The 12,041-nt window shown below is 32.5% G+C and overlaps 1 protein-coding gene across 4 annotated transcripts; it reads right to left on the bottom strand.

The window, feature by feature from the left end:
- Positions 1 to 5,247: 5,247 nt before the first annotated feature.
- LOC114302225 (uncharacterized) lies at positions 5,248 to 11,029 on the bottom strand. Of its 4 annotated transcripts, none has more exons than XM_028247221.2 (6): positions 9,881 to 11,029; positions 9,410 to 9,503; positions 9,199 to 9,266; positions 7,558 to 7,614; positions 6,350 to 6,595; positions 5,248 to 5,819 (listed from the first exon to the last, which is right to left on the bottom strand). In XM_028247221.2, exons 1-6 carry the CDS (start codon positions 9,983 to 9,985, stop codon positions 5,748 to 5,750), a joined length of 642 nt encoding a protein of 213 aa, XP_028103022.2. In that variant the 5' UTR covers positions 9,986 to 11,029; the 3' UTR covers positions 5,248 to 5,747. The 4 variants fall into 4 exon arrangements, with proteins under 4 accessions (XP_028103022.2, XP_028103021.2, XP_082765470.1 ...); XM_028247220.2 differs by having other exon boundaries at positions 5,248 to 5,815; XM_082909344.1 differs by having other exon boundaries at positions 9,689 to 10,271.
- Positions 11,030 to 12,041: the final 1,012 nt, after the last annotated feature.

The raw sequence follows: 12,041 nt of genomic DNA, 5'->3' as shown, positions 1-12,041 counted from the left end.
TAGAGGTAGAAAAGCAACTTGGTCGGTCCATTAAACAATTGAATAATGATAGAGGTGGCGAATATAAAGCTATGGATTTTTTCTGCAAGGAGAATGGCATAAAATATTTGTTTACAATGCCATATACACCACAACAAAATGGGGTCGCAGAAAGACGAAATCGTACTCTCATGGAAATGACCAGGTCTATGATGGCTCATGCTGATCTTTCTATTCATTTTTTGGGGGAAGCCTTGTCCACCGCTGCATACATATTAAATAGAGTCGAAACAAAAACCAAACCTCTAACTCCTTATGAATGCTGGCATGGAACTAAACCTAATGTTCAAAATTTCAAAGTTTGGGGATGTAAGGCACATGTACTTATTCCCAAACCTTTAAGAGATAAATTAGGAAGCAAAACTTGGGAATGCAAGTTTATTGGTTATGTCAAAAATGGGAGTGATTATCGTTTTTACCATCCCGAACGTGGATTGATAAAAAGTCGAGATGTAATTTTTCTTGAATCCACTGATCTTGTACTCCTATTGAACAAATTGAATTGTTTTCTGAAGTATCTCAGGATTCTTCTCTTTCTTTTTTTGTCACACAGTCCACATATTCACCCCGAACCATCAAATAGTGGAAGCAAACGCAAATTACCTAACATTGTTTTCCTTGCTTCGAATTCTGAGATAAGTGAGAGTCAGAGAGCAAGACGTCCATCTACGGTTTTGAAAGATCATTATGTTTTTCAAGTTGAAAAACTTAACAACTTAGTAGATGATCCTACTAGTTATAATGAAGCAATGAGTAGCAGTGATGCTACACAATGGCTTGAGGCAATAAATGAAGAACTTGACTCGATCAAGAAAAATGATGTTTGGGAATTAACCGATCTTCCGAATGGAAGAAAAGCCATTGGTTGCAAATGGGTTCTTAGAAAGAAATTCAAAGTAGATGGAACTTTGGAGAAATACAAGGCCAGGTTAGTAGCCAAGGGATTCACTCAACAACCTGAAATAGACTTCGTAGACATATATTCTCTTGTTGCAAAATTTGCCTCAATAAGGATTCTAATGGCAGTAGTAGCCAGGATGGATTTGGAATTGCATCAATTAGATGTTAAAATTGCTTTTCTCAATGGAGAATTAAAAGAGAAAATTTATATGATGCAACCTGATGGTTTCCAGAACCAAGGCAACAAGGATAAAGTCTACAAGTTGAAGAAATCTCTATATGGACTTAAACAATCTTCAAGACAATGGTACTTGAAATTCCACCAAGCCATTTTAGAAATGGGCTATGTTGTAAGTCCACTAGATCACTGTGTTTATCTATGGAAAAATGATGACAAGTTAGCAATATTGTCTTTATACGTGGATGGCATATTGTTAGCAGGAAATTGTCCAGATATAATTATAAAAACTAAAATTTTCTTGGCATCTAAATTTGAAATGAAAGACATGGGTCTTGCAACCTATGTTCTAGGAATTAGAATTTGAAGAGATAGAAATTCAAAATTATTATATCTAGATCAAGAGAAATATCTAGACAAGGTGTTTAAAAGATTTAATATGGATAACTGTAATTCTTTAAGTACGCCTGTTTGCAAGGGACAAAGTCTTAGTAAAAGTATGAGTCCTCAAACTAAGTCTGACGTTGAGGAAATGAGAAAAGTCCCGTATGCCCAGGCAGTAGGCAGCCTAATGTATGCTTTGACAAGCACAAGACCTGACATCTGTCATGCAGTCGGATTGTTAAGTCGGTTTCAATCCAATCCAGGTAAGGAACATTGGCAAGCAGTTAAAAGAATATTCAGATGGTTAAAAGGCAATAAAACTTTGAAATTATGTTTTTGTTTGTGTGATTTAGACATAAAAGGATACACTAACGCAGATTTTGCAAGAGATGTAGATAATAGAAAATCTACTAGTGGTCATGTAGTTTTGTTTGGTGGAACAGCAGTTTCTTGGTTAAGTAAGAAACAGAGTTGTGTTGCAAAGTATACTATGGAAGCTAAATACATAGCTTGCAGCACAGCTGTTAGTAATGCGGTCTGGATAAAACGATTTGTTGACAGTTTACAATTAGGTATACCTGCCAGACTTGTCAATATGTTTTGTGACAATCAGTCCGCCATCTCATTAATAAAAAGTGGAGCAAATAGTTCTAAGGGAAAATATATTGATATAAGTTACCACTATATTCAGGACATAGTGCAGAAAGGTGAAATTAAAGTCAGTTATATACCCTCAGAAGAGATGGTGGCTGACCCTATGACCAAAGGGTTGTCTTTGGAAAAATTCAGAGAACATGTAGCTAATATGGGATTGAAAAATACCTAGCTAGATGGCTTAGCTACTTATATAAGAGCATAGTCGGATGACTTTGGAGACACCTAGATAACCGATGTTTTGAGACTCTATCTTGCATGGAAACATGTGTTTGGTTAAGTAACAAGATAGAGGACCTGACAATGTACGGATATCATAGTTAGCATGAGATGTAAAGTCCATAATATGCAACGTGCTAACTAGATGATATTGTCTGCTTGATCAACAAAAAGTCATTGATAAGGTGTGTTAAGGAAAACCTTCAGAAATGGGTCTTAAAGGAAGTACTTAACAATAATTTCAGTGCAGGTCGACACATGAAAAATGTGTATGGCTGAAGTCGTCAATGGTGATTAGGTATGGAGTATGAACTTATCACTGAAAATTGATGTCGTTCGCTTGTTATATAGTGAATTGAAGTCATCTGGAATGTGTTGACAGTGGGAGAACACATTCGTACGGATGCGGTCAGATTGGTGACAAAAACGTGCGCACGTATGGCCAAGTCACAATCAGACGTCAATCTATGACGTAATTTCATAGATGAAAGTTGACATAAGACAAAATTTTGGTACCAAGGTAAATATGCTTAACTTAAGATTTTTCACATCATTATAATGTGATCAAGTGGGAAATGTTAGATTAAATGTCACCACATCATAATATGGTGTGCCTCTCCATACTTGATCGTTTCCAATTAACATGTGTATATCTTCTCGCAAGAATACGGATTGATCTGATAAGTTGAATTTGAATTCAATGGATTCATTGTTTCTAAATGTCGTGGCCTTTAGCAAATGGGTGTCATGGTGATTATAAATATATTGGCAGAATGTTTTCTTTTTACACATTCAAAGCCATTGCACATCCATCATTTCAAGACCAAACTTAATTTCTGAATTACTTCATCTTGTGTGATAAATATCCTTACGGAAGCACAGACCATTTAGCCATTGTAAAAATTATCTTTCAACCTGATGATTAAATCATATCTACGTATAAAAGAAAAAAGTCGGGCGAAAAAGCCAAAAATAACGCACTCATAGAATATGCACAAACTCATAGCGATATCATGCATTTTATGGTGATGTGAAATGTTATTAGTTACCCAAAAACACAAAATACAAAAATACACAAACTGCATTGACTATGCTAAGGACACGAACAAAAAAAGGACACTCACAAGCATTTTTATGTGAATTGTTATTATGACCAATTTTGAAAAGTATTTTCACGTATTGGCGTTTTTTTTAAAAAAAAAAGAAAATTAAAGCGTACAAAAAAAAGTAAAGAGTTTATATAACTCAAATAAGTCAATAAATAAGGCAGTGTTTGATAAAATTAAAAATTAAAAATTAAAAATTAATTATTGAAAATTGAATACTGAATTTTTTAAGTTAAAAAATTATTTGATAAAAATTTAAGTACTGAATTAAAAATAAGTTGTTTGATATGTATAAGATAAAATTTGAAATTTATTATTTTTAAATTGTATATTTTAATTTTTATATTGTCATGATGGTGGTGGTGGTTGTGGTGGTTGAGTGGCATAGTGGTGGCAGTGGCGTGGTGATGATGGTAGCGGTAGCGGTAGCGATAGCGATGACGATGATAGTAATAGTAAAATGATGGTGACGTTCATAGTAATAATGACAATGGTAATGAAGATGATAGTAATAGTGGTGGTGTTGGTGGCAACTGCATGATGGTGGCAGTGGTAGTGGTAATGGTGGTAGTGATAGCAATAGTGATGGTGGCGGTAGTGATAGTAATGGTAGTGACATGATGGTAGTAGTGGTAGTTGTTGTGGTTGTGGTAGTGGTAGCGGTGACATGATAGTTGTGGTGGTGGTGGTAATAGTGATAGCAGTGGTGATAGTGAATTTATAATATTGTATATTGATATTTATGTTTAATATTTATAAATTCAGTTAAAATTAAGTAAGTTTTATATGATTTAAAATTTTCTTAAATTTTAGCCTACATTTTAAGAGGCACTTAAATTTTTAAATGAAATCAATTATAATTATCAAACGGACTTAATTGATTATCACTTAATCAATTCAACTTTAAGTGCTGAATCATTGCCTCCCAAAAGAGGCATATGTTTGAAATATGGGTGAGTAACGGATATTCTGATCCGTCCAAATTGACTGAACCAAACCGAACTGATCCTCCGCATTTTGGACGGATGCGTGATGACGAGCAGAGGGTTGCTAATTAATTTTTTCCAATCTGCCTAGTTTTGGACGGACGGCGAAATTGAAATTTCTTTGGCTGCAACCGAAACGCCAAATTATGAGCACCCCTAATAATTTGTAAAATTTTGTGTTTTTAATTTGTTTAGATATTCTATTTGTGTTTTCAATTGAAAAAGAGTTTAAATATTCTGTTGTGTTTTTAATTTAAAAATCTTTTTATCAAATGACAAATGTTAATATTTGATATTTTTGTATAAAAAATATAAGGTTTAATTTTGTTATTTTTTTTAAAAAAATCAAAATAAATAGTTTTTAAATAAATAATAATAATAAAATAATTTTGATAATATATGATTTTTTTATACGTATTTATATTGATATTTGACAATTTATTTGATAATCTTTTAATTATGTTGAGTTGAATTGTTATCACACACAAAAAAATGTTAACACAAAAAAATGTTAACAAGTTATTATATTATGTTCGTTCAAAAAAAAAATATTATATTATGTTCAAAATTTGTAAGAGTCTAAATTGTTAAACTGATTTGTATTCACCCGTCAATTTGTTCAATCTACATCCATCAATTCGACGGACGGATGCAGATTGATTTTTTTCGATCTGCCAATCCAACAGATGGATAGTAGATTGAAGGTTTTCCGGCCGCAATAAAACCGCGAACATCTAAACTAGTCTTAAATTTGTGAGGAATAACAAAGAAAAAAAATAAATGAAATAGAAAATAATCCTCCTTTTTGATTGAATAAAGAAATGAAAATATTGAGGAAGAAAAGAAACGTCGATTTCCACAACCATTTAAAGAGAGCATATTTAAAAAAGCAAAACTAATACAAATGATAATTAAATGAGTGTCACAGCCATCAAAGATGGAAGGACAACTGATGAACCCTAACATGGACACCCCCTTCCTAAGAACTATTTGAACTCAATCCATCTAATGCTAATCGATCAATGTGGTTTCTTCAACGATCAAGATGATCTGAAAATCTGGCTAATGAGTTGGCCTTTTGCCAGTTTGTTTGTGCGTATATCTTCATCTAAGTCAATTGTGAAGTGTCGATCAACATGTCAGAGGCTTGGAAAAGACACGTGCAGACTTGCATCAATCGGTGAGAGCTAGGTATTGTACCTTCAAGAAGAAATACTAGAATAGTCATTAGAGGAGGAGACGTCGTGGCCAGATTAAACCTTCTGTTTCCTGCCACGCCTCCTATTTCCGACTCTTGCAATTCCTCCTCCGGCTCCTTTCCCCCTCCTGGGATTTTCCTGATGCTCCGCCTGTCTTCACATAATCGAATAAAAAAGAAAGCACATTACACACAATAAGAAGGAAGATCAATCTCAATCTCAAGAAGAAAAAAAGTGAGTGACAACAACAAATCCCACAAAAAAAAAAAAAGGGAACAAAAAATTGACACAATCCCTTTTGTATAAAAATCATGCTCATCAAAATTTTACTTGAGTTGTAATAAAAGTTTGACAATGAATGTCCATGCACATTATAGCCATTTAATACGTTCGTGAAACTTTTTAAAAATTTTGACACGGGCCAACTTCTCCAATTTTTCTATTGATGGCCAACTAGACCCATCCAAATTTAATAATAAATTCAAAAAGATAGTGAGTTTTTAACCTCAAATCTTTTGAGTAGACTATACGACAATTTAAGCTCAATAATTATCAAGCATTAGCGATGATTCACAAGGCTTCATTTGAAAATTAGGTATTTCAAGTGAGATCTAATAATTATCATTCAGATCATGCAAATAATTCGGTAGACACCATTCACAGAGAGAGATAAAGAGTACTAACCCCTAAACAAAATCCCTCAAAGTGTGCATCAAAGCCAGAAGAGCTTTCGCTCTTGGTGTTTCCCGAGTTCATTTCAAAGGAATTACGCTTGTTGTTGGCATTAGAGGTCCCGCTGCAAGAAGCGTATGTAGACGATGAACATGATGAAGGGTTCAGAGTCTGAGACGTGGAACCAAATGCATCCAAATCGCTCTGAAACATTTCCTCAAACAGCTCCTGCAATTCCTCGAAGGTCTCCCCATTTTCCTGCCAATTACACCAACTCCAATGTAAAACCGGTGCTATTTTTTAGACTCGTTACTAAAACTAAATAAACATTAATTTGCCGCGTCACAGGGTCTACCAATTGAATTTCAATATTAGCAGCCAAATGTTGGGATTTGCTGGACCCAAAACAATTTTTGTAAAAAAAAGAAATCAAAACCACAAAAATGTAATGCTAGGTAAAATCAAACTTTTTGACCAAACCTTAATAGCAGGAACCTCCTATGGGGCCTCGCTTCCAAAACCTCGCTCCCGCCTCTGTTCCAACTCCCAACCTTAAACCTCCTATGGGGCCTCGCTTCCAAAACCTCGCTCCCGCCTCTGTTCCAACTCCCAACCTTAAACTCTTCTATAGGGTCCTTGCTTCCCGTGCCCAGGGTTCAAATATAAAAATTGGTCGCACCTTTCGTTTTAATTCAAACCTATCCACGCATCCCTCTCCTTCCCTTCCCGTCTTTAGGAAAACACAAACAAATAGAATGCCCATATTGACAGAGCAGCATTAGCTTCTTTTTTCCCCCAAGTAATATTAAAAGAAATTTTCTATTGATTGTTGTTGTGAGAATAATAGTTCCAAAATAAATATCATACAAAATAAAAAATCATAATCCAATCAATTTTTTTGGGCCATCATAATCCTCTAAAATTGTGGTAGTAATCCCCAATCGTGAACCATGCCACCGACCAATCGAGCACGTTTGTTCATCAACACACATTAAAGGCTCGTTCCGTTTAGCTTTAAATCTGGCTTTTGAAGAACTTTGAAGATGAATTATTTATTTACTCAAAGCTAAAATTAAAACCTAATACGAAAATTCAATTAAGAAAGCCAGAAAAAAAAACTTCAAAATGGGAACATAAATGAAAAACTACATATTGATTTCCCCAAAACATGAGTGACAATAAAATAAATAAATAAAATAGAAAGGGATAAAAGGGCTTACATTAGACTTGTTTTGGCTCATCATAACTGCCATTTCATTCAGAAAATCACCCATACCCTGCATGGCACATCAACATCCATCTCAAGAGTTATACATACACACAAGTACAATCCCACATGACCTACAATTTAAAAAACAATGATAACAAAAAACAAAAATTAAAAATTAATACAATAGTCTTTTAAAATGCTTCCAATATTTCCTGTTATTCCCTACAAAAATAAAAACAAAAAAATAAGATCAGAGAGAAAAAAGAAGAGAACCATGCAAACTTGGATGGGTCCATGCATTTGGAAAATGATTAATATAATCTCCAATCCACCTTTGTGGGCTGAATGGTCCAATTTAGTCCTTCGGAACCACCACGGCCACATTCATTTATGAGTTTTTTTTTGTAAATCATTTTATAAAAAAAAGTAAATTATTCTACTAACCATACTCATGATTTTCACTTCTTATTCTATTAACAAAACAAAGCATTTATTTTTAAAATTATAATTGTAATTCCTGCACGAGAGAAATACTAAAATAATATGAATATGATCATAGTAAGAATGACTACGATCATCACATCGATCTAACTTCTTTGAATGCCAACTAAAAAAATACATAGAAACACAACGTCAAACTAAGGCCTCGTTTGGAAAGTCTCATTTTTAGCTAAAAAGTCAAAAAGTTATTAAATTAGTCAAAAACCAACAATCCATACCAAAAAATCAAAATTCTCTTTTCTCTTTACTTTTTACACATTTTTTCGTAAAAAGTCAAAAAGTCATCCCAAACATACTAGTTTTTTTCAGCTCATATTTTAGCCAAATAGTCAAAAAATTACTAAATTAGCATGTTCCCAAACGAAGCCTAAGTGACATTTTGACAAGTTGGTAAAAAAATGACTTTTTAGTAGCTTTTTTTGCTAAAAAAATTAATTTTTTTATGTAAAAAAGTTAAAAAACTAAAAAATTAATTTTTTTCCAAGTTTTCAAATTATCCTTAAGGGTCCGTGATAGACTTCACCAGTTAGATTGGCGGGTCCAATTCACTTTAAATTGGTATAAATTAAGAAATTATCAAATTTATTGTGTTTTCCCACAATGAAGACTCATGAACATAATAATAATAATAATAATAATAAAATAATTATATAGATCAAAAAAAGAGCCGAAAACAATTAGGCACATCTACGATACCACGTGTCATATCACAAGCCAATCACCAAATTGAAGTCTTGTATGCTCTCGTTACCCAACATAAAATCATGGATCCACTTCTCCCACCAAACGCCAAAACCTTTAGATATCACCAGCCATGCACATGAAACATAAAATAACTTATTTGAGCTCACTTTGTCAGACAAAAATCACTGACTATATTGACATGACATTTTAATTAGTTTGTGATACTGTCCCGTTGTGCCTAACCGCGAAAAAAAATAAAAAATAATAATAATAAAATTTAGCGATTTCCTAAACTAACGTAATAAAATAATTTTCATAACCATCAATTAATTCCCAATTAACATACTAATGTCCATAACCACAAGAAGAGCTCACAGTAACTAGGAAGAACACGAGCTCGTCTGATTAAAACCCATCCAATGGAGTAAATAATTAATATATAAAAAATAAAAAGCAAAAAACTTACATTTTCGTCATCATCACAGTCGTAGAATCCAACGTCGTACATAAACCTTTTGTTCGCATCCGAAAGAACTGCGAAATCACGGAAACAAAAACAGAGTCTAAACAAACGCCATCTCGTGAATATCAATGATCACACCAAAAAAATAAAAATAAAAATAAAAATAAATAAAATAATTATAAATTTGAGAAGAAACAGAGGAGGGTGAAATTACCAGAATAGGCTTCTTGAATAGCCTGAAATTTCTTCTTGGATTCTTCGACGAACTTGGAGCTCCCTGACGCAGAACAACGATCTGGGTGCCATCTCTGCCCACATCAAACCACTCATTTTAAAATTTTCCAGGAAAATCCTCAGGAAAACAGAATCCCAGAAATATTAATAAGAATACCCATCCCTTGATTCGCCCAGGGAAAAAAAAAATCTTGTTAAATCCACCTTCCCGGGAAAATCCTGCAATTTTCCAGGAAAACAAAGAGTATGGTAGATCAACCTTGAAATTTAAGGCCGACATTGGGAGAGAGAGACATAGCCGATCCAGAAATCCCAAGAGATTGTTTCAACACAGAAAGTGATTTTTAGCCGACCCAGAAATCCCAAGAGTTGTTTCAACCGAGAAAGTGATTTTTCAAATTGTTTTGGAATGTTATTTGATTGAATTGAGAAAAAAGATTTGTTTTCTGACCAGTGCAAGATTCTTATAAGCATTCCTGAGCTCTGTGGCAGTGCATTCCTTTTTCAAACCCAGAACAGCATAGAAATCGCTACTCTTCTCTTCTCCAGCGGCCATTGTTGAATCCAATTTATACCCACAAAAACCCACAAACCAAATCGATCAAACACACCCAAAACCTTTTTCTTTTTTTCTTGTCGACGAATTATATATATAGCTTTTACCAATAATATATATATTTATACATAGCTTTATTGATTGATGATAGTTCAAGATTACATCTTGGTGAGTATGATACGGAACCTTAGCATTGATGGCGTGCCGAAGAGAGAGAGAGAGAGAGAGAGAGAGAGAGTAGAGAAAGATCAACAGTTCTCTAACGAAACGCTAAAGGCTCAGGAATGCTCCAGAAGCAGAGCGCATTTTATAGACACAGCTTTTTACTTAAATTTATTATTATTCTTTTTTTCTTTTTCTTTTCTTTTTTGTAAAAACAAGGATTTTATATTATGATTTGGGTAAATTATACTCTCCTTGTCCTAAAATAATAATCTCTTTTTAGGAATTTAATTTTTTTGATAATATAATTATTACACTTTAAAACAATTAATTTTTCAAAATAGTACATTTTTTTAGAAATATCAATATTATAATTGTACTTTTTATGTTATTAATGAATTTAAAAGAAAGGCAAAATAAAAAATTTATATTATTTTTGTACTTAATTTTTAAAAATGAACTAATATTTTGGGACAATTAAAAATAAAAGAAGAGATTAATATTTTGGGAAAGGAGGAGTACTTCTTTTTCTCTTTATGTTTAGTTATTTTCCTATTTTGATTTTTAATTTATTTTATTTTATTTTTATTTTACTTCGTCATCTTTAAAAAAAATTTAATTTATTCTATAGACTAACTTATGTCCAAAATTAAAAAATAACACATTCACGGTAACTCACATGCCAAGCAGCCTTGCAACATGCACAACCAGTCAGGCATCCATGCCAAGCAGCGACATTGTCATGCAGCTACAATGTATTATTATTATTATTTTTTGTTTAATTTTGGATATAAATTAAATTTGAAGTAAATTAAAAAAAATTAAAATATAAAAATTCAAAATAAAAAAAAAGAAAACCAAATTTTAAGGGAAAAAAAAAGAAGTTAAATATAAAGGGGCAAAATGTACTATTTATATGTGTAGGCATTGTTTGAATTGGTATTTGAATATGTTGTGTGAGATAAGGATGTTTGTTGATGGACGGTTGAGATTAAAAGTTGACGTAGATATTTCTTTGGGGGGATGTCTCCAGAAAGTTCTGTATTAACTGTGTTTTTAACTTTTTTTTAAGTCTATTAAATATATAAATAAATGAAATATTAAGTATATTTTATGAAGGGCACACAATTGGGCTTATTCAATTAAAAGGGTTGGAGGGTCTACTTTTGCAAATGGGCCTAGTTTCCAATAATATCCACCTAGTTGTCACTAAAAAAATACTTTTAACATAAACAAACTCTAAACAGCAAAAGCAAGAGAATTGCAATTTTAATGAAAATGAGACACAATCCATACTATTACTATTACTATACCACTTATACAATTTATATTGTATAAAGTCAACATTAGAGACTTGTAATTTTCTTCTGTATTTTAGAAAATATTCACAAGAGTAGTTATATAAATGACAAGGGTAATTGTGCCATAGATAATTTTTTTATTACATAAAAATCTGACAATTGTCTTGATTATAGAAAATGTTATAGATCCCATAGACCCACACACATGTAATTTGTGTGAATTTCATACCTATATGAGAGGTTTGGTAGAATATTTAGTAATTCATTTGGACTCCCTAGTATAATTCCTTAATTGTATCATAGCATATATGATCTTTTCAATTACACATATTAATATGTTTACCCTTCCAGTAATTGTAATAATTTAGTACAAGTGAATATATATAACAAGTAAAAATTGTGATATGACTTGCACCACAAGTATGAATTTATAATTTTTTTAATTCAGTAAGGTTCTTGAATAGGATCGGACTCGAGTCAAACCTAAATCAACTTGACTCGTACTTGGTTCGTTAAATTTTTATTGAGATCAAACTCGAGCTCGTTAAAATTTTAATAAACAAACCAAAATATAATAAAGTTTGGCTCTACTC

Source organism: Camellia sinensis, chromosome 15 (genome assembly GCF_055761805.1).
Source record: "Camellia sinensis isolate YWXY chromosome 15, ASM5576180v1, whole genome shotgun sequence".
Lineage (NCBI taxonomy): Eukaryota > Viridiplantae > Streptophyta > Magnoliopsida > Ericales > Theaceae > Camellia > Camellia sinensis.
The sequence above is the reverse complement of the archived record's forward strand: the minus strand, read 5'-3'. Positions and strand labels throughout refer to the sequence as shown.

Excerpts from the sequence above, each read along its gene's own strand:
- LOC114302225 (XM_028247220.2), bottom strand. The coding sequence starts at position 9,985 with ATGGCCGCTGGAGAAGAGAAGAGTAGCGATTTCTATGCTGTTCTGGGT. Across the intron at positions 9,267-9,409 it reads TATTCAAGAAGCCTATTCTG|TTCTTTCGGATGCGAACAAA; the intron begins GTAATTTCACCC and ends GTGATTTCGCAG. Across the intron at positions 6,596-7,557 it reads TGAGCCAAAACAAGTCTAAT|GAAAATGGGGAGACCTTCGA; the intron begins GTAAGCCCTTTT and ends TGTAATTGGCAG.